At 43.8% G+C, this 23853-nt stretch overlaps 1 protein-coding gene across 2 annotated transcripts in view; it reads right to left on the reverse strand.

Moving 5' to 3' along the window:
• Positions 1 to 16709, reverse strand: part of spas (spastin) — a 121589-nt gene extending 104880 nt beyond the window's left edge. The window contains exon 1 of one of the 2 annotated variants that reach the window (XM_045741007.2): positions 16163 to 16709. In XM_045741007.2, the coding sequence (XP_045596963.1) occupies positions 16163 to 16640 (478 nt within the window). In that variant the 5' untranslated portion in view covers positions 16641 to 16709. The remainder of the gene's footprint in view (positions 1 to 16162) is intronic. The other variant, XM_045741006.2, reaches the window with a different exon arrangement.
• Between the last annotated feature and the right edge of the window lie 7144 nt (positions 16710 to 23853).

Raw genomic sequence — 23853 nt, forward strand, 5'->3', positions numbered from 1 at the left:
GCCCGGCCCGAGGCCAGGCTCGACATGTGAGAGTTTGGTCCACCAGGCTGTTGCTTGGAGCGGCCCGCAGGCCCACATACCCACCACCACAGCCCGGTTGGTCCGGCACTTCCTAAAGAAAACAATCTAGTTTTCTCTCTTGAAGATGTCCACAGTTGTTGCGGCAATATTTCTTATAGTCGCTGGGAGGACGTTGAACAACCGCGGACCTCTGATGTTTATCCAGTGTTCTCTGATTGTGCCTATGGCACCTCTGTTCTTCACTGGTTCTATTCTGCATTTCCTTCCGTATCGTTGTGACAGAAGCGGTTGTGTATGTATGAACCGCTACGAACTGGACGCTTGTTAAATCACGAGAACTGACTCGACTCTTTACTGTCAATAACGCGATGGTCTCCTAAGCTTAACTACGTCTCATGCGACGTGTGCGAACAAGCACTCCGCACTCCCTTCTCTCAATTTGCTACTCCGTAAGAAATGCAACTGTTTCGCCTAACCAGAAAAATTAAAAATTAAACTGTTTTGCGTACCCAGAAACGAACAACCCAAGGAACCCACCTAACCTATCGAAGTCAATGCATAGAAATCGTCAATAATACGTGGTTACTAATGTGTCGCATTTGTTAATGACCTGACCGATTCCGCACAAAATGCCATGCACTGAGAGGCCCGTGGTTGGATCACAACGACCAACGATTCCTATGGCGCTGCGATAGGAATCTAGCGACACACATTTCCCTACGGCACTAGGCTAGTCACGGGCACTAGGCTAGTCACGGGCACCAGGCTAGTCACGGGCACTAGGCTAGTCACGGGCACTAGGCTAGTCACGGGCACTAGGCTAGTCACGGGCACTAGGCTAGTCACGGGCACTAGGCTAGTCACGGGCACTAGGCTAGTCACGACACCAGGCTAGTCACGGCACTAGGCTAGTCACGACACTAGGCTAGTCACGACACTAGGCTAGTCACGGGCACTAGGCTAGTCACGGGCACTAGGCTAGTCACGACACTAGGCTAGTCACGGGCACTAGGCTAGTCACGACACTAGGCTAGTCACGGGCACTAGGCTAGTCACGACACTAGGCTAGTCACGGGCACTAGGCTAGTCACGACACTAGGCTAGTCACGACACCAGGCTAGTCACGACACCAGGCTAGTCACGGCACCAGGCTAGTCACGGCACCAGGCTAGTCACGACACCAGGCTAGTCACGACACTAGGCTAGTCACGACACTAGGCTAGTCACGGCACCAGGCTAGTCACGGACACTAGGCTAGTCACGACACTAGGCTAGTCACGGGCACTAGGCTAGTCACGGCACTAGGCTAGTCACGACACTAGGCTAGTCACGACACTAGGCTAGTCACGACACTAGGCTAGTCACGACACTAGGCTAGTCACGGGCACTAGGCTAGTCACGGGCACTAGGCTAGTCACGGCCACTAGGCTAGTCACGGGCACCAGGCTAGTCACGGGCACCAGGCTAGTCACGGGCACCAGGCTAGTCACGGGCACCAGGCTAGTCACGGGCACCAGGCTAGTCACGGGCACCAGGCTAGTCACGGCACTAGGCTAGTCACGGGCACTAGGCTAGTCACGGGCACCAGGCTAGTCACGACACTAGGCTAGTCACGGCACTAGGCTAGTCACGGGCACCAGGCTAGTCACGGGCACTAGGCTAGTCACGGGCACCAGGCTAGTCACGACACTAGGCTAGTCACGGCACTAGGCTAGTCATTCCACAAGCGCCTGTAACTATGAACTAATTGCAACGTTAATTTCCCACCTGTGGGAACATCGAGCATTGCACTTACGCAACAACTTATGAAACATGTACAAATTTCCTCAGTCATGGCGGCTGTGTTTACATTTACTGAACAGTTGAAGTAAGTTTACTGAGAAATAAAAAAGGATAGAATAGCTTAGGCTATTTCTACCCTCGCATATTGGAGCAGGTTATGGACTCCGAAGCGCTGCGAGGTTGTTTATGACAATAATAACCTTGGGTTGTGAAGTTCCCAAGCTTGCAATCTGATTAATAAATGTAAACAAAGCCCACATGACTGTGGAAAAGATGTACAGGTTTCGTAAGTGGCTGTGTGATTTTTTTTTTTTATGAATCCTGACCCAAGGCCATTCTCATGATTTGTGACATGCGTGAAATGTGAAGTGCTTTTTACCAAACCAGAAGCGTATGAGCTTACGCAACCCACCTAACCTACTGTGGCAACCGTGCTCACACTAGGCTGGTTAAAGCAGCGGCTGTCCTCCCCAAACGCATTCATCAATATTAACACACCGTGTATTCAAAATTGGTTTGTTCTCGTATATAGATTAATTTTATTATACATTAAATTGATATGTAAAGTTAGACGTGTTTAGGTTCTGTTGGCGATTATTTGTATTTGAGGTACGTGGGTGAAACATTTATAACATTGTGGTTCGAACAGCTGTCAGTGAAGCACTTGTTCCGGAAGTGTTCGGACGTCAGCAGTTGTGAGTCGTGTGTAAACTGTTTTCCATTCATAAACAGCTGGGGTTTGGCGGCTGAGTATTTGGCTTTGTTTATGAGGACGGGCTGACTGTGGCAGGTGAAGGCCTCAATATTGTGTTTCTATCTTCACTAGTTAGCGGAATTTCGACTAAACGATATCTTCAAAATTGTGGTGCATTAGAAGACAGGTTAAATAATAGTGGTGGAACTTCTAATTCTGAGTAAACTTGTCATTTCCAAAATGTAAATGAAATATTTATATTATTTTCCCATTTGCTGCTAGCAGTTTCAGTTATTTAATATAGTTTTCCAAATTAATGTCCACCATGTTATAGCCCTATAACATGGTAAACTAACACTAAATACACACACAAACCCCAACAAAGCAAATCAGTATGTCACTACTCATCCTGAGTCAGGATTCAACACGCAAGTACGTGTATTTCTCCAGGTTTTGCGGCTTTATTCACATGTATTTAATTCATAATTATTTAATTATTAAACACCTTACGAGCACAAAGTTCCCAGCCAAGTGTTGTTATAAACACTCTTCTGGTGCTTCGGAGCTCATCAATTAAGTATATGTAACAAAAGGCCCCAATGATTGAGATGTATATACTGGCTGGTAGGTAAACTAGATGGTTTTCTTCATATGAATGCCGGACCAACCGGGCTGTGGTGGGTATGTGGGCCTGCGGGCCGCTCCAAGCAACAGCCTGGTGGACCAAACTCTCACAAGTCAAGCCTGGCCTCGGGCCGGGCTTGGGGAGTAGAAGAACTCCCAGAACCCCATCAACCAGGTATATGAGGGCCTGCGGGCCGCTCCAAGCAACAGCCTGGTGGACCAAACTCTCACAAGTCAAGCCTGGCCTCGGGCCGGGCTTGGGGAGTAGAAGAACTCCCAGAACCCCATCAACCAGGTATATGTGGGCCTGCGGGCCGCTCCAAGCAACAGCCTGGTGGACCAAACTCTCACAAGTCAAGCCTGGCCTCGGGCCGGGCTTGGGGAGTAGAAGAACTCCCAGAACCCCATCAACCAGGTATATGTGGGCCTGCGGGCCGCTCCAAGCAACAGCCTGGTGGACCAAACTCTCACAAGTCAAGCCTGGCCTCGGGCCGGGCTTGGGGAGTAGAAGAACTCCCAGAACCCCATCAACCAGGTATATGTGGGCCTGCGGGCCGCTCCAAGCAACAGCCTGGTGGACCAAACTCTCACAAGTCAAGCCTGGCCTCGGGCCGGGCTTGGGGAGTAGAAGAACTCCCAGAACCCCATCAACCAGGTATATGAGGGCCTGCGGGCCGCTCCAAGCAACAGCCTGGTGGACCAAACTCTCACAAGTCAAGCCTGGCCTCGGGCCGGGCTTGGGGAGTAGAAGAACTCCCAGAACCCCATCAACCAGGTATATGTGGGCCTGCGGGCCGCTCCAAGCAACAGCCTGGTGGACCAAACTCTCACAAGTCAAGCCTGGCCTCGGGCCGGGCTTGGGGAGTAGAAGAACTCCCAGAACCCCATCAACCAGGTATATGTGGGCCTGCGGGCCGCTCCAAGCAACAGCCTGGTGGACCAAACTCTCACAAGTCAAGCCTGGCCTCGGGCCGGGCTTGGGGAGTAGAAGAACTCCCAGAACCCCATCAACCAGGTATATGTGGGCCTGCGGGCCGCTCCAAGCAACAGCCTGGTGGACCAAACTCTCACAAGTCAAGCCTGGCCTCGGGCCGGGCTTGGGGAGTAGAACAACTCCCAGAACCCCATCAAGCAGGTATATGTGGGCCTGCGGGCCGCTCCAAGCAACAGCCTGGTGGACCAAACTCTCACAAGTCAAGCCTGGCCTCGGGCCGAGCTTGGGCAGTAGAACAACTGCCAGAACCCCATCAACCAGGTATATGTGGGCCTGCGGGCCGCTCCAAGCAACAGCCTGGTGGACCAAACTCTCACAAGTCAAGTCTGGCCTCGGGCCGGGCTTGGGGAGTAGAACAACTCCCAGAACCCCATCAACCAGGTATATGTGGGCCTGCGGGCCGCTCCAAGCAACAGCCTGGTGGACCAAACTCTCACAAGTCAAGCCTAGCCTCGGGCCGGGCTTGGGGAGTAGAAGAACTCCCAGAACCCCATCAACCAGGTATATGTGGGCCTGCGGGCCGCTCCAAGCAACAGCCTGGTGGACCAAACTCTCACAAGTCGCGCCTGGCCTCGGGCCGGGCTTGGGGAGTAGAACAACTGCCAGAGCCCCATCAACCAGGTACTTGTTTAACGGCTTGTTATGAAATTAAGACAAATTTATTCGATGCCTCGCGTTGATTTGATTGATTTGATTCAATAGGCTACAAACTTAATACTGCCGTCCAATCCTTCAATTTCTCTATTTTTGTTAATTACCCGTATTAAAATAATTAAATTTTGAAAGCTACAGCTTGAGGCGATAATCACACAGCACGGACATGTAATTATCATGAAAATGAAATTTTCTCAAATACGTTGATTTTCACGGTGAAAAATTCTCTCCCTACATTAATGAATACAATTAATACTTTAATTTAAAAATAAAGGCTTCACATCCGACCTCACCTATATAGCTGCTGGTTTCTTAGGGCAAAGTGATTCTAATCACCGGCCACCCGCCCCGGGTTAAACATCTATATCTTTAAGGTACGAGGGAAGATGAGGCGAGAGATGAATTACTGTTCACTTACTGAATGCTTGGCATGTGCGCCAAGCAATATGTTTCCTGTGATGCCAACACCAGTAGAGTTCTGTCGATGCGCAGGAAAGCATGCCTCTAAGTATATAACAAACTTCTTCCCCACCACTATAAAAACATTTATGCGCAAAAGTTCCTACAAGCAGTGCTGGACTAGCCAGGTTGTAGTGGATATAAACTCGTCGTCTTGAACAACACATTTTGACGTATAAATTTCCCCTCCCCCCCCCCCCAAGGCCAAAAACTACTGATACTAAAAATCACAGCGGCCGGCAAAAATTAACGTGATGTACCGTTTTCAATTCGTGGGTGCTAGGTTGGCTTAGGTTAGGTAATATAATTCGTCAGTTACATGACGTTACGAACGTTCCGAGAGAACAGGGCTGGGAATATCCACAAGTGGGCCGGGATAGGAATATCCACAAGTGGGAATATCCTCCCGGGCTTAGGGAGTGAAACAACTCCCAGAAGTGGTAGGTGAACATAGTACCTGGACAATGACTAGTAGCAAATACCAATGCAGTAAGTTAACAAGCGTGACGTAGAGGTGGTAGATGTTAGAGAAGGAAGGCAACAGTCACATACAAGGCCACGAGCAGTTCGCTGATGGACATAAGGGTGTTTGCGGAAGGATGTGGTTCCTGGATTGGATCTTAACCCTGAAAATATGATTTTTTTTTATTTTTAAGCGCTATTTATGAATCTAATCTTGAAGGCTAGAGGAAGTTTTTATCTCGTGTGCGTGCAAACATGCGCGCGCACACATTCTTGCACAATAACAAGTGATGTGGTGGAGGCTGACTCCATACACAGTTTCAAGTGTAGATATGACAGAGCCCGATAGGCTCAGGAATCTGTACACCTGTTGATTGACGGTTGAGAGGCGGGACCAAAGAGCCAGAGCTCAACCCCCGCAAACACAACTAGGTGAGTACAACTAGGTGAGTACATCCTTCTTTCACATTTTAAAGGAAACGAAACCTGTTAGGCTTATCAAGATCCCACTAGAGCTAGGCCAACAACTGACCTTCCCTAAGATGCAATCCAAAACAGTTGCTTAACTTCCTGGTACCTTCTTATTGCTAGTTTAGGTGAACAGAAGCATTAGGTACAAGGTCAACTACTAACTTTCCCCAGAATGCAACCCACAATAACTGCCTAAGTCACAGTTACCTATTTACTGCAAGGTGAACAGAGGCATCAAAGTGTAAGGAAATGTCTTTGTGGATTTGTCAAGAATAGATGATTTACACCGTTCATGTGACCTTAGTGCCAGTATGTTAGTGTGGTTTAAAGCCTATTGAGGAGACTACAAATACAGTATTGCAATACTGTACTTTAGTCTCTCTCACACACACACACACACACACACACACACACACACACACACACACCAGGTCCTGATCGTATGAGGTGGTGCTACTGTGAATGACAGGTGACGTGTGGGAGTGCAGTTTACAGTAAAGGTGGTAAACAGATGTGATGAGCTCGAGGTGGAAGTATCTCAGCTAGCAAAACATGCTCCAGTAACATGTTTTCAACATTGATTCATTGTTACATCAAAGTTATTTGCCCAGATTTGCCTAAGGGTGGAGGAGTATGGAAGCGGGTTCAATTCATAGCATCAAGAGGAAGTACAACAAAGCACTGGAATGTTGATATCTATCTTGAGGTTCCCCTCGAGATGATTTCTGGGCTTAGTGTCCCCGCGGACCAGTCCTCGACCAGGTCTCCTTTTTGTTACACATCCCCAGGAAGCAGCCCTAAACAGCTGTCTAACTCCCTGGTACCTATTTACTGCTAGGTGAATAAGGACATCAGGGTGAAAGAAACTCTGACCACTTGTTTCCGCCTCCACCAGGGATCGAACCGGAACCTTAGGACTATGAATCCCGAGCGCTGTCCGCTTAGCCGTCAGACCCCAAAACCTCTGAGAACAAACCCTTCACAACACACAAAAATCACAATGGTGTGATATATCAATAACAAAATCATTTGAAGCAGTGTGGGGGATTTGACCCAGCATTCTTGTGACTCCCAGATGCTTCCCCTTAACCTACTCGGCCATTATGGGAGAGCTTGGTCTTGCTTCCTATAAACACAAGTTACACATATTTTCTTCTGCAAGCAGTTGCAGATGGTTGGAACATTAGAAGTGAGGTGGTGGTAGATGCTAAAACCATCACTTAGTTTCAGGGTCATATGACAGATTACATGGAAAATGGAACACCAAGAGTGTAGCCTCTCATCCTATAACTACACTTTAGTAGTTACAGATTTGGGCCAGTGACTTACAACTTAACTAGTATTGTTATACAGGACAAACGAGCAAAGTTACTTTAGGCTAAAATTATTTAAACGTTAAATGATATTAATCATTAGCATATGCATTTTGGTACTGTATCTGTATACAGCATACAGTGGTATATTATGTGGTTCCAAGGAATAATCTCAATAGGCCTAACTATGATTTACTTGACTGTCTTTACTATCACTTTGCTGTATTATGAATATACAGTACTGTAATAAATATCATTTATCTGCTGAATTAAAACAATCTCTGAAAACCAAGCCCTTTAACAATGCCACATGGCATTGTATGACAAGCAGCGAGCCAAAACCAGGTCCTAGTGGTATGCCTGCAAAACGTGGGAGAGAGAGTATCCCAAAAAAGTAATCATTACCTGATGTTATAATGGAAGGGGGGACTCCCCTTCCAAACACTAACACCTCTCTTCCTCACCGTCTTCCATACACCAACAAGAGTCATCAATAAAGGTAAGCTATAACTTGTATATACTATAGCACAAAATGTGTGTGTGTATTATGTATGAAGTATATTTTGAAGTTAATATTTTTGAGAGTGTGGAACAGATTAATTCAATTTACATTAAAGTACAGTACTGTACTGTAGTTCTTATGGGGAAAATTTGTTTCGGTTTACGAGCCGTCTCAGGGAACGGATTAAATTTGAAAACCAAGGTGCTACTGTACTGGAACGTGATATAAGTGTATCAATGAGAAAATCCACAGGAGCTGTGATGAGGATCTATGTGCTGGGTATTACCAGATGCACGCTCTAAACGACTAGGCCATGACATGGTCAAAAGAATTTCAACTTTGGGGGAATTGTGTGAAATCCTAGTTCGTCTTCAGTGGAAGCCTCGGGCATCCTTGTGGGATCAGGAGAACCCTAGGCTGCAAGTCTTTTGACCATGTTGTGGCCTAATCGCTCAGAGCATGCGTCTGGGAATACCCAGTGCATAGGTTCGAATCCTTATCACGGCTCCTGTGGATTTTCTCCTCAATGTGTTTATTAATACATTGTGAATGGTTGCAGAGCATACAATATCCACAGAGATGTAACTTAACTAAAATATTGTGGTGTCAGGAATTATGGTTTCATATTCCATAATAACTTATGGAATAATACGCCATAAGTGAAGTAAACAGACACACTGCCACTTGTTTCCAGACAACGTTGCACACACAACCCACCTATAAGGGAATTTCACTAGTAGCCTTGTTGAAAAGCAAAGGTGCAACATTAAGACAATTCTATCATCATTAAGGGCCTAAAACTTTTTAACACTCTCTGAATATAAGAAGTACAACTAGCTGGCCTTCCAAGATATTCAAAAGAGAACTTGATAAACCCTTCCAATGGATACCTGATCAACTGGGCTGTGATTCACATGTCAGACTGCAAGCAGCTGCATCTAACAACCTGGTTGACTCGACCACCAAATGCAGTTTAATTGTAATGTATTAGACTAGGCAACACTCCTAAAATAACATAATAAGTCCTGGTTTCTGGATGGTAAGTCCGGTGGGTGTCCAGACACTGCATTCCAGGGGTGTCAGACTCTGGCACCAGGTACAGTATATACCTCAATGTTTGATGGTCGCATTTTTAGGGAATCACCGAGTGTTAAGATCTGATATTACTGGACATGGTAGCAGAGGTAGTATAATCTTTAGCAGTAATTTTCATATTGTTTGGCAAGATATAATTCTGATTCTTGTGTCCTGACACTAGTATCTGGACACTGATAATCAGTGGGTCATTTCTTGGGAACCATTGACCAATAAAAATATGCAAGACAGCATGGCATGTTTGCCTCATGTCTCCATTTTCAAATGATTTGGAGAAACATGATTTTTGGTGTCAGGATAAGAAGAGAGAGAGATTTTAGTGCTGGTTTCTGAATACATTGCATATTTTCCATAATGACCTTTTCTAGGTTTCTATCTTCTATCATCATAAAGTTTATAATAGAAATAAAATCAAATATAACCCATTAATTTGACTAAAAAATAACTCATTTTCATGTGTCATACACTGAATCATGGAAAAAATTAATGTTATACAGGTAATATTTAGTCTATCAGTTCTTTATTATGATGATCAAACCACACATCAGAAGATGAAGAAACGATGACGATTCTCCATCTCCTGACGTGTGGTTTGGTCATCATATCTTCAGCTACGTTATTGTGATTCAGCATCTGTAGTTCTGTATTAGATATATTTCATGTACTTATATGTTTTGAGAGTACGTAGTATATATATTCAACGAGATCCTGGCATTTTTGTAATTTATTTCTGTGTTACACTTTTTATTTTACTTGGCAATGTACTAAACCCCTGTACTTTAGTACTTGCCCCTGTACTAAAGTCTGGTAACCAGTGTCTGTCCAGATACAGCTTCCATTACCTAATGCCAAAAGACCATAAATTTAGCACAAACCATGATGTGTCAGATTTGAAAACCTTCTTCTACAGAATGCAAAGATCAACCCGATATACAGTATTTTAAATCAACTCACAGTTCAAACGCTATTTTCTTAACATCTGATTTGGAAAAAAATATGCCCAGCTTATACTGTATAGTGTAGCAGAGGATAAGGTAGTAAATGTAAATATGTGAGCCGCCTGTGCATACACAAGTTCAGTATCATCTGTACACGACTTTATTTATCTGTACTGGGAGCATACAAGACAAGTACAATCCCTCCCTTCTACTATGTATGTGCTTCAGAGTACAGATACAAAAATAAAGGGAAGAGAGCAGATGTCCCATCTACATTACTTCCCACGCTGTCTATCACATTTTTGCTTTTACATATCCTCTGTACAAATATGACTGCATTGAAGTTTCTCAATTTTCATGACATTAAAAAGGTCAATAAAATAATATAGCTCAAATTGTACTGTGAATGTGAATTTTAATCTTAATTGAAGATTAAATATACAGTATTTAATTAATAGCACAGTATTGTAGAATATATAAAATGAATTATCTTAAAAATTACTATAATGTATAAAACATATTGCTAGAAATTTGTTATAGTTTAAGGCATTAGGAAGGAATTACTTAATTCTTGGGCTAAATCTATTTCGTAAAATGTACGATGACCTACCAATTCCGTTCTCCCAAAAGCTGACAGGAAAATGTGACCCGACCTGTTTAACCTTGACAGGTATGACCAAAATGGTTAGACTAACAAAGTCACAGTCTTCTACACTGTTTTGGAAAGGATCATACTGGAAAGAGACATTTTACATGGAACTGTAGAACTATCCAAATCATGAACACTTAACCTACCTACCCTAAGCTTTGCAGATAAAGGCCCAGACACTGCACTACTGTACTGTATTTGTATACAAGTACACTGGGTACTCTACTATTTGTATACTCAATACAGATCCATTGGGCTATGCACTATTTGTTTACAGGTCCATAGGGAACTGCACTATTTGCTTACAGGTCCATAGGGAACTGCACTATTTGCTTACAGGTCCATAGGGAACTGCACTATTTGTTTACAGGTCCATAGGGAACTGCACTATTTGTTTACAGGTCCATAGGGAACTGCACTATTTGTTTACAGGTCCACAGGGAACTGCACTATTTGTTTACAGGTCCACAGGGAGCTACACTATTTGTTTACAGGTTCATAGGTAACTGCACTATTTGCTTACAGGTCCAAAGGGAACTGCACTATTTGTTTACAGATCCATAGGGAACTGCACTATTTGTTTACAGGTCCATAGGAAACTGCACTATTTGTTTACAGGTCCACATGGGAACTGCACTATTTGTTTACAGGTCCACATGGGAACTGCACTATTTGTTTACAGGTCCACATGGGAACTGCACTATTTGTTTACAGGTCCACATGGGAACTGCACTATTTGTTTACAGATCTATCACTGTACTATTTGGATGAGGTATACAAAAACTCATCCCATCCTCCTAACATGAACGTGCTTATAATAACTACATGGTTGAAAATACAGGTACACTGAATGTTGTGATGGACCTCTAGAAAATAAACTTCCGTATTATTGAATTTGGACAAACCAGAAAAGTTTTTATAATGATTATACGCAGAAATCACAATAGTGTGATGCATCAAATGAACAAATCCACAAGGGCCGTGATGAGGTATTGAACCTACATCCGAGAGGATCCCAGACATGCCTTAATCGAATGTGCCACGACATGGTTAAAAGAATTGTAACCAGGAGTTCTACTGATCTCACATGGATCCTGCAGTCTCTCCGAGACACAAACCAGGGTTTTACACAATTCCCACATGCACCCGGGCTCCATCAACACACTGTTCTACATCTTCACCCTTACTTCATTACACACAGAAATCACAATAACATCAATTTCACGCCAAGTGACTTGTATACATACAAATATGGTCAAACAAACTGGTAATTCTTCGACTGGGTAAGATCCACATTTCACCCTCAATAAAATTTACTTCTTGCCCCTCTCAATTATGCTGTACTGTATACAATTCATCAATGCTGAAAAAATATGCTTTGTTTTTATTAATAATTCAATGTTTAAATAAATAATCAAGGCCTAACGTAAGGATTGCCTGTGGGGCACTGTGCTGCTTAGATAAAAAAAAAAATCATGAACGTGGCTGCACAATGAAGTTTTTATTTTCCCAATATATTCTGTACCCAAGTAGTGTAGCACCTCAAAGTTTTGTATCCAAGCAATACAATGTCTCATAAATAATTAATTCATTGTGTCGGGGAACAGGAAGCCAGAGTGTATTCATACAAGTTAGGATTATATCGAGGCCCCCCACCACCCCCCAGGTCGAACTACTGACCCCAACCAGGATGCAACAAGCTGACTAACTCCTAGGTACAGGGTACCTACTTGCTGCTAGGTGAACAGATGCATTAGGCAGTACGAAATGTGCCCAGCCATTTCTGTCCTGCCCTGGATTCGAACCCAAAATTCTCGACTAAGTCGAGAACGAACCCGACTACTACCAGGACCTTTAATGCATGCATATAATATAACCTATCCATACATATACAGTACTGCACTTCCAAGCACTGCATACCAGTAGATTTACAAAATAGTTTTTATCATATTTATGTACATAAATAAGATATCCCCTGTACTGACATGATTATATTTTAAATCATACGTAGCTACACGGCTGCCAGACACAGGAGTAAAATAAAAAAAAGTGCAAATGACTTTTCAATTACTCTTCAATAAAATTGGTGTGTAATTGAAATTACCCACCAATTTATCCAGGTATCTGCTATAATTTTTACTGGTAAAGAAATTAAAAAATTTGGTATAAAAATTACAATCCAGGAATAATTGACAATTATAATCCAGGTATCTACCGGTAACACAAAACCAGATGAATACAGTACTATAATATTCAATTTCCCATGATTCTTATAAAATTTAAAAATACTTTAATGATCATAATATTGAAAGGGGGTCACATTTTATTTTATTTGATTTTTAAATACATTAGATGTATGGTTCTTAAACTAATCGGTAGGATGACATGGGTCGTCACCTAAAAAGGTGCATAATGGGTAACAAACAATGTGTCTGGGTAGCCCACTGCCACCACAATTGGCCTGGTGCTAGTATTCAGCTCAAGCGAGGCATTTTGGCCTTTTTCCATCCATCTAATGCCTTTTGTTCACAAAGCAGAAAATTAGATACCCAGGAGTTAGACGACTGTTTAGGCAAAAACTATAAATCGCTTTTAGTCTGCTGTGAATGTAAATAATCAGGTGTCCAATAACCGGTAATATTACCTTACCTTATACAGTACTGTATATATTTTTTATACTTTTGTAAATACAACATAGGTAAAATCAAATGCAGTTCATTAAACATAATGGAACAAAACAAGTGAATCCCAGAACAAGTGCACCCAGTGTCAAGTGTGAAGGAATGGATGACGTGTGAGTGTGTGTGTGTCATACAATAGTTGGTTCAGCACCATTGGGTACGACCAGTAACAGGTTGGTTAACAATGCGGAACAGCTGTAATATGTAAAATTAATAAATACAAAAATAAAATAATGTATATAAATGAAAAATTCTGTAATTAATTTTTAGATTTCAACATGTAATATGAAACATGCTAATATTAAAAAAAGACAAAAAAGTCTGCATGATATTTGCTGAACAGACCTCCAACAAGCAACCTTAAACCATTACTAAAGTATTTAGTAATGTTAATGGTAAAACATTAACAGTAAAACAGTAAAGCATTAACAATGTTAATGGTAAATTCCAAAGTTTCTTTCATATTGGCTGCCCTGATTCTGAAATGCAACATGGCTAAACCTGTGGATGCAGTTTGTTAATCATCCATCATCACAGGTATATTTCAAAGTACAGTAAACCTGTCTGTTAACATTCATACAAGCTTTTGGGGGTTGCCCAAGATCCGTGCACACGCACACAGTTAAAGTGAGAAGGTGGTAGAGGTCAAAACCATCAGTGTCAGTCCCTGTACTCACCTAGTTGTGTTTGCGGGGGGGTTGAGCTCTGGCTCTTTGGTCCCGCCTCTCAACTGTCAATCAACTGGCGTACAGATTCCTGAGCCTATTGGGTGAGTACAACCGAGTCTGTGGTGAAGCGGTAAGACACTCGTCTGGCATTTCGCGAGTATTTTGGCCTGGGTTTGTATCCTGGTCGGGAAGGATTTACTGGGCATCAATCCTTAACTGTAGCCTCTGTTTATCCAACAGTAAAATGGGTACCTGGTTGTTAAACTATTTGGCGGGTCGTATTCCGGGAAACATAGGATTAAAAACTTGCCCGAAACATTATGCGTGCTAATGGCTGGACAAGAATGTAAGAACTTGTAAATAAAAAAAAAATTGTTTTAACAGGTCAAATTACAAAGAGTACAGTACTGGAAGGTCGTGACACCATAAGTGCAGCTCTCATTCTGTACCTACACTTGGGTAATTACACACAAACTCAACAGGGCCTGGCTTCAACAAGCATTTATGCATCTACTTACAAACCTGTACATCTTCTCAGTCTATGGTGGCTAAAAAAAACTTCCTAGTCAAATGTTGTTATTGTTATAACAATGTTGATATAAAGGCCTGTTATATTGTTATAACAATATATATAATGAAGACATCCACAGGAGCTGTGATGAGGATTCGAACCTATGCACTGGGTGTTCCCAGAGGCACTCTCCACAATTTTCTAAAAAATCTATTTTCTCATCAAGATATGTATTACTGCTTGATGAATCTATATAGGTCCCTGATACTTAGCATCAATGGTACACCAACAAGGGGGCACAGATGGAAACGAAATACCCAAGTGAGCCAGAGACATTATAAAATTCTTGTTAGCGTCAGGATAGTAAACAGAGGGTCCCGGCAGAAAAATCGGGTTCATTCTCGATTAACAATCGAGAATTTCAGGTTCGAATGCCGGGCGGAACAGAAACGGTCGAGCACATTTCCTTTCACCTAACAGTGAATAGGTATTTAGGAGTTAATCAGCTTGTTGTGGGGTTGCATCCTGGGCTGGGGTTAGTAATTCAGCATGGGGGGGGGGGGGGACCTCGATAAAAGCCAAACGTGTATGAATACACTGGGGCTTCCTGCCCCCCGACACAATGAATCATTAATTATTATAAACAGATGGAATGAGCTACAAAATGAAGTGGCAAAGGAAAAATGCCATCCACAGTTTAAAATGTAGATATGACTGTACAGTACTTAAACACTCTATGCAAATTAAGGGACCTAGTCTATGGAACTCGCTCTCTAGTGAATTGAAAAGCTGTAAAACTTTTGCCTTATTTAAATGCAAAACCAAAAAGTACCTAATTTCATCTTCTTAGTTTCCTACACTGAGCTTTAAATTTGCTCTGTACCTAGTGTTACCCAATCTCCTAATTTTTATGTAGTATCAAACAACCTTATCATTGTGTTCATTGCTGTCTTCTTTTATGTGCTAGCCATATGCTGTATTGTGCCTACCAATTTTTGTCAACTACCATTCAAGCTGTCATTGCAATCAATCTTAGCTACCTATGTGCTTTAATTTACTGTACTTACAATTTTCTCTCATCTTCTTTTTTTCATTTCATGTAACTGTTATCATTTTTTTGTCTATAAATTTTGCAAGTATTTACCTCCTTAAAATTTTCTTAGATTAAGGACCTGCCCGAAACGCTGCGCGTGCTAGTGGCTTTACAAGACTGTAATTACCATATTATGTATCCTCACATTCCCAATGTACATTCTTGTATATGCATAAATAAATAAATAATATGTCCTGGAATGGGGTTCTGTTCAATTTATACACTGGATGTTTTGGATTGGGTTTGGATGGGATGGGCTGGAATGGGATGAGTTGGGTTGGCGTGGGATGGTTGGTATAAGTTAGGTAGGAATGTGTTGGGTTGAGTTGGGATGGTTTGGGATGGGATGGTTGGTATGGTTTGGGATAGTTGGCACTTGTTGGGTCGGGTAGCACAAGTTCAAAAATTTGCCAATGGCCCGTCTTGCGTGGAACACGTAATTTTTCTCCCCGGGAATACAAAATTTTTTTGCACGGTGGTGAGGCGGGACCCCAGAGCCACAGCTCCTCCTCCACCAGCCCAACTAGCCAAGCTGCATGTAGTAGTCCTACCTTCATTCTCCTCGTCGATCTTGAGGGCCTTGGAGATGTACTCAAAAGCCTTGCGATGATGGTGCTTCTGCTTGGCCAGGAGCGGGTCTCCGGGCCCAGGATTGGTCTTGGGCGGCATCTCTAACACACTTAAGTCCACCTGAGTGCCTTCTTCCACCTGGCCCGAGCCTCCTCTACCCTCCACCCCCACACTATCCAGCTCGGTGATGAGGCCAGTTGAATGTGGCGCCTCGGTCCGGCCCTGGGCCAGGTAGCTGCCCGCCCGGACCAACGTTTTCAAGAGTAAGAATATGTGATACAGCACTGAACGGAGGAGGTTGAAGACCAGCACCACCGGGTACGAGGCGATGTAGAAGTTCTTGGTGTGCACGCTCAGGTTGGGCGACTTGGGGGTACTCCTGTCGTCGCCTTTCTTGGATTTCTTGGGAGACCTGAGAGCGTGTCTCCTCAGCGAGTGGGCGCCATCACTGCTGGACATGGTGCAACTGACGTCACGGCAGTCGAGGCTCTCTGTTTACATCCCGTCAGCTGGCCCCCCCTCTCTCATGGGGGGTTGTTGCCCCCCACCCACCCTATGGTATACCTCCGGTAGTATAGCCCCTCCCATCAGCTGGTATACCTCGTGTAGCACGAGATCTGTACACCTTCTGACTGTTCCCCCCCCCTTTCTCAACCAGGCAGTACACCTGTCGCCACTCTCAACCGGTAGTTTGCTGTCAATTTACCAGCTCTTGTAGTCCCCCCTCCCGGCCATCGATACAGCTTTTATAGCCCCTAATCGGTACACCTTCTCTAGCCCCTTACTAGTACACCTTCAGCCCCCACCGATATCTTCTGTAGCCCCACTGGCACACTTGTAGCCCCCACCAGTACACCTTTTGCAGCCCCTCCTCTTGCTCCCCTTCAGGACACCTGTAGCCCCCACCATTACACCTTCTGCAGCCCCTCCTCTTGCTCCCCTTCAAGACACCTGTAGCCCCACAGGCACTGATGCACCCTTGCAGCCCCCACTGTACACCACCTGAAATCCCCCCCCCCTCTCCTACATCATCTGCCACCCCAACACCAATTACCCCACCCCCGACACCACCTGCCACCCCTACCAGGCGCTACTCGCCGTTCCCTTCCCCCCCTCCCAGTACACCACCTGCCACCCCTTCTCCGTACACTTCCTGCAGCCTACGATCGCCCCTTCCTTGGAACCCTGATCGCAACTCTCACAACCCAGCCCCCCTCTCCGCCACCTGCGCCTCAGACACCTAGCGCTTCCTACCACCCACTACCTGCGCCTCCTGTCCCATCTTGCCACAGCCTTCAGCCTCCTACGTGCCGCCTATTCTTTTAGGCCTCCTACAGACCTTTCCCTTCCTTGGATCTCCTACGGATCTTCCCTTTTCTTTTGGCCTCCTCCAGACCTTTCATTCCTTTAATATTTTATCTCTGTATTTACTAAAGAGGAACTTAACATTATGTCTTCAGCCGAACAAGTCTATGTTGGTGGGGACGAGGACAGGTTGACTAGTTTAGCGGTTACCAGGAAGGCTATTATTAAACAAATAGTGAAACTCAAGCCAAACAAATCCCCAGGGCCGGACGAAGTGTTTGCCATGTTGCTTAAAGAATGCACAGAGGAGCTTTGCGAGCCATTGTCTACCATATTTAATAAATTAGTCAGGCAGAGTGCCAGAGTCGTGGAAGGTTGCTAATGTGGTACCAATTTTCAAGAAAGGAGATAGATCATTTGCGTCAAACTATCGGCCAATTAGCTTAAGGTCTATTGTGAGAAAGTTGCTTGAATCGATAATTGCAAATACCATTCGTCTTCATCTTGAAAAACATATATTAATGACTCACAACATTGTTTTACTAACGGCCGTTCATGATTACCAAATTTGCTATCATTTTATTCCAGCATAGTGATAAGGTTTGTGATGTGTACCTTGACTTTAGCAAAGCTTTTGATACAGTGCCACATGAAAGACTGATTAAAAAGATAGTGGCTCACGGTATTGGGGTGCTGTATTAAGTTGGGTTAGGCTATGGCTATACCAAAGGAAACAAAGAATTAGTATAAATGGGGGTTAAGTCAGTGGGAAAATGTTCTAAGTGGAGTGCCTCAAGGTTCTGTCCTGGGACCTCTATTATTCTTAATATGTATAAATGATTTAGATTCAGGTTTGAACAGCAATATTTGCAAATTTGCCGATGATACAAAATCGGGAGGGAAATATTCACAGAAAAAGACTCACTATCACTTTAAGACGATCTAAATAGGGTTTTGAAATGGTCAAAAGATTGACAGATGCAGTTTAATGCTGATAAATGTAAAGTTTTGAGGCTAGGTAATGATGATAGAGTTACAAGATACGAGCTAGATGGTGTTGAGATTGCGAAGTCGGATTGGGAAACGGATCTGGGAGTTATGATTAGTAAGAATCTAAAACCAAAAAATCAGTGCATAAATGTTCGTAATTAGGCAAACAGGACACTGGGATTTATTTATCGAAGCGTTAGTAATAAAATACCTGGTGTTGTTCTTCAACTATATCTTGCTCTTACTAGGAGCCTATTTAGATTATGCAGTTCAGTTTTGGTCGCCGTACTATAGAATGGATATAAATTCAGTAGAATGCGTCCAGCGTAGGATGACAAAGTTTTATATTTTGTATATATATACAAAATACTGGTTCTTGGGGGGTTCAGTTCCTGAACCGATTATGTTCCTCTGTAACCCTTTCCACTACCACCCACGGGATGGGTATGGGGTGCATAATAAAGAAATTTAATTGATAAATTAATTGGGTGCATAATAAAGAAATTTAATTGATAAAAGGGTTGTTGATTTGTGGAACCAATTACCGCGCAACATAATAAAAGTAGAATCCCTTGACTGTTTCAAGCGTAGGTTAGACATATATATGAATGAGATTAGGCGGTTATATATAGGAGCTGCCTCGTATAGGACAATAGGCCTTCTGCAGTTACAATTATTCTTATGTTCTGGAGACGTCATACAGACTATCCCATTCCTTGAACCGCCACTCTTATGAGCCTTCGACGGACCTTCTCCTCTCTTGACCTCCTGTGGGACTCCTAACACAGCTGGTCCCGCCCTGTGCCACCGACGGCCTCCTGTCCCGGCTTCCGCTAAATAACACACAAAATCAATATCAACAGCCAGCGCAAATTTTACACCGAATAATGATGGTGTTGTTATCAGACGCCGCGGCATCTGCAAGACCTTTGTCTTCATCAAAGGGTTTACAAAGGTTTCCCAAAGTTTTCATTTGTTTCCAGATGTTTCCAAAGGTTTCCTAAGGTTGCCACAGGCTTCCTTAGTTTTCCAGATGTTTCCAAAGGTTTCCTGAGGTTGCCACAGGCTTCCTTAGTTTTCCAGATGTTTCCAAAGGTTTCCTGAGGTTGCCACAGGCTTCCTTAGTTTTCCAGATGTTTCCAAAGGTTTCCTGAGGTTGCCACAGGCTTCCTTAGTTTTCCAGATGTTTCCAAAGGTTGCCACAGGCTTCCTTAGTTTTCCAGATGTTTCCAAAGGTTTCCTGAGGTTGCCACAGGCTTCCTTAGTTTTCCAGATGTTTCCAAAGGTTTCCTGAGGTTGCCACAGGCTTCCTTAGTTTTCCAGATGTTTCCAAAGGTTTCCTGAGGTTGCCACAGGCTTCCTTAGTTTTCCAGATGTTTCCTAATGTTTTCGGAGATTTCCAAAAGTTCCAGAGGTTTCAAAAGGCCCCACAATTCTCCTGCGAATGTTACGAAGAAATCTATATTTAATCAGATTTTATTAAAATATTAGAAATACCTATATCCATCCCATTGCCGATAATGGACCCCATACCCATCCCGTGGGTGGTAGTGGACCCCATACCCATCCTGTGGGTGGTGGTGGACCCCATACCCATCCTGTGGGTGGTGGTGGACCCCATACCCATCCCGTGGGTGGTAGTGGACCCCATACCCATCCTGTGGGTGGTGGTGGACCCCATACCCATCCCGTGGGTGGTAGTGGACCCCATACCCATCCCGTGGGTGGTAGTGGACCCCCATACCCATCCTGTGGGTGGTGGTGGACCCCATACCCATCCTGTGGGTGGTAGTGGACCCCATACCCATCCTGTGGGTGGTGGTGGACCCCATACCCATCCCGTGGGTGGTAGTGGACCCCATACCCATCCCGTGGGTGGTAGTGGACCCCCATACCCATCCTGTGGGTGGTGGTGGACCCCATACCCATCCCGTGGGTGGTGGTGGACCCCATACCCATCCCGTGGGTGGTAGTGGACCCCATACCCATCCTGTGGGTGGTAGTGGACCCCATACCCATCCCGTAGGTGATACTGGACCCCATACACATCCTGTGGGTGGTAGTGGACCCCATACCTATCCTGTGGGTGGTAGTGGGCCCCATACCCATCCCATGGGTGGTAGTGGACCCCGTACCCATCCTGTGGGGTGGTAGTGGACCCCATACCCATCCAGTGGGTGGTAGTAGACCCCATACCCATCCCGTGGGTGGTAGTGGGCCCCATACCCATCCTGTGGGTGGTAGTGGACCCCATACCTATCCTGTGGGTGGTAGTGGACCCCATACCCATCCTGTGGGCGGTAGCGGACCCCATACCCATCCCGTGAGTGGTAATTGACCCCATACCCATCCCGTAGGTGATAGTTGACCCCATACCCATCCTGTGGGCGGTAGTGGACCCCATACCCATCCTGTGGGCGGTAGTGGACCCATACCCATCCTGTGGGCGGTAGTGGACCCCATACCCATCCTGTGGGCGGTAGTGGACCCCATACCCATCCTGTGGGTGGTAGTGAACCCTATACCCATCCCGTGGGTGGTAGTGGACCCCATACCCATCCTGTGGGGTGGTAGTGGACCCCATACCCATCCCGTGGGTGGTAGTGAACCCCATACCCATCCTGTGGGTGGTAGTGGACCCCATACCCATCCTGTGAGATTTAGTGGACCCCATACCCATCCTGTGGGTGGTAATAGACCCCATACCCATCCTGTGGGTGGTAGTGGACCCCCTACCCATCCTGTGGGTGGTAGTGGACCCCCTACCCATCCTGTGGGTGGTAGTGGACCCCATACCCATCCTATGGGTGGTAGTGGACCCCATACCCATCCTGTGGGTGGTAGTGGACCCCCCAACCATCCTGTGGGTGGTAGTGTACCCCATACCCATCCTGTGAGTGGTAGTGGACCCCCTACCCATCCTGTGGGTGGTAGTGGACCCCATACCCATCCTGTGGGTGGTAGTGGACCTCCATACCCATCCTGTGGGTGGTAGTGAACCCCATACCCATCCTGTGGGTGGTAGTGGACCTCCATACCCATCCTGTGGGTGGTAGTGAACCCCATACCCATCCTGTGGATATAATGGGCTCAGAGACGTAAACATCTCTAAATATTAATTTAATATTAACTCTTATTCTCGGGGGCAGGAAGCATATATATATATATATATATATATATATATATATATATATATATATATATATATATATATATATATATATATATATTTGCGAACAAGCCTGAATGGTCCCCAGGACTATATGCGAATGAAAACTCACACCCCAGAAGTGACTCGAACCCATACTCCCAGGAGCAACGCAACTGGTAACTACAGGGCGCCTTAATCCACTTGACCATCACGGCCGTCAAAAGGAAGTGATAGCCGAGGCTATTTGAGCCACTTCCCCGACGGCAACTCGGATGGTAATCTTGGGCATAGCATTTCACCAAATCACCTCATTCTTTGGGGCACACGTGAGGAACACAAATGCGAACAAGCCTGAATGGTCCCCAGGACTATATGCGAATGAAAAACCAACGTCGTCTATTCATATATATATATATATATATATATATATATATATATATATATATATATATATATATATATATATATATATATATATATATATATATATATATATATATATATATATATATATATAATATATATATATATATATTTTGGTTGACTCTTCAACCAACACAACATCTGTGCCCCCTATTACACTATTTTACAGGAACTTCTTTTTGACGGCTCATAAAACGGAGGAAAGGTTCCTGAAAGATGTCGTTAATTGGAACGTTATCCCCACAGACAAAAATCAGAAAATACAAATGACACTTCACTATAAAACCCCAAAAACGGCCAACCTACTCATGAAAAACTCTTCAGACACCAAACAGAACGCTTTGAAGGAAACCAACGTCGTCTATGCCTTCAAATGCCCACTTGGGGACTGTAAGCCCCAAAGAACTCAGTATATAGGCAAGACAACAATATCTCTTTCCAGGCGATTAACAATGCATAAACAACAGGCCTTCATCAAGGAACATATAATCTCTTCCCGCAACCAGACCATCACCAGAGAAGTCTTAACAAACAACACAGAAATCATCGATAGATACAACGATAGCAGGAGGTTCGACATCAGCGAGGCACTACACATCAAACAGTCAACACCAGCAATCAACAGTCAATTAATGCACAACTATATTCTACCCACTTCAAGACCCCCAACCAACATAGCAGCAGCAAGAGGAGGTATGGGCCAATAGGCCTTCTGCAGTTACTTCCATTCTTATGTTCTCATACCCAACTTATACCCATTGTTTCGTATTCTGTCTTGTGTTTGTCACAAGTTTGTTCACCTCACCCAAAACTTTTGTACAATATAACCTCACACAATAGAGTATAAGTACCATCAATTTGTGTGTAAATTAAGTCTTTGAAAATGTAATAAGCCATTACGAAACGCGTTCAGGCGTCAGACCATCAATAAAAATCAATTTTGGAGAATTGATATTTACATTACCACCGACAATGAAGAAAAACATAAGAAATATTGAGAAAATTCGTGTTAGAATTATTAATCTTACCTTTTCGGTCATTTTCAACAACATATGTTTACAAGAAAGACTGCTACTGAAAGATATATATATATATATATATATATATATATATATATATATATATATATATATATATATATATATATATATATATATATATATATATTTATGTCGTACCTAGTAGCCAGAACGCACTTCTCAGCCTACTATGCAAGGCCCGATTTGCCTAATAAGCCAAGTTTTCATGAATTAATTTTTTTACGACTACCTAACTTACCTAACCTAACCTAACCTAACTTTTTCGGCTACCTAACCTAACCTAACTCATAAAGATAGCTTAGGTTAGGTTAGGTAGGGTTGGTTAGGTTCGGTCATATATCTACGTTAATTTTACCTGCAATAAAAAAATTGACCTCATACGTAATGAAATTAGTAGCTTTATCATTTCATAAGAAAAAAATAGAGAAAATATATTAATTCAGGAAAACTTGGCTTATTAGGCAAATCGGGTCTTGCATAGTAGGCTGAGAAGTGCGTTCTGGCTACTAGGTACGACATATATATATATATATATATATATATATATATATATATATATATATATATATATATATATATATATATGCATAAACATAAACATACTTTAAGCTTGAATTGATACCTTGGCAAGGTAGAACTACCGACCCTCCCCAGGATGCACAACAGTTGTCTAACTCCTAGGTACCTATTTATTGTTAGGTGAACAGTTGCATTAGGTGAAAGCCAACAATTTCGCGCCCAACCATTTCTATCTCGTCCGGGA

Source organism: Procambarus clarkii, chromosome 19 (genome assembly GCF_040958095.1).
Source record: "Procambarus clarkii isolate CNS0578487 chromosome 19, FALCON_Pclarkii_2.0, whole genome shotgun sequence".
NCBI classification, from domain to species: Eukaryota; Metazoa; Arthropoda; class Malacostraca; order Decapoda; family Cambaridae; genus Procambarus; species Procambarus clarkii.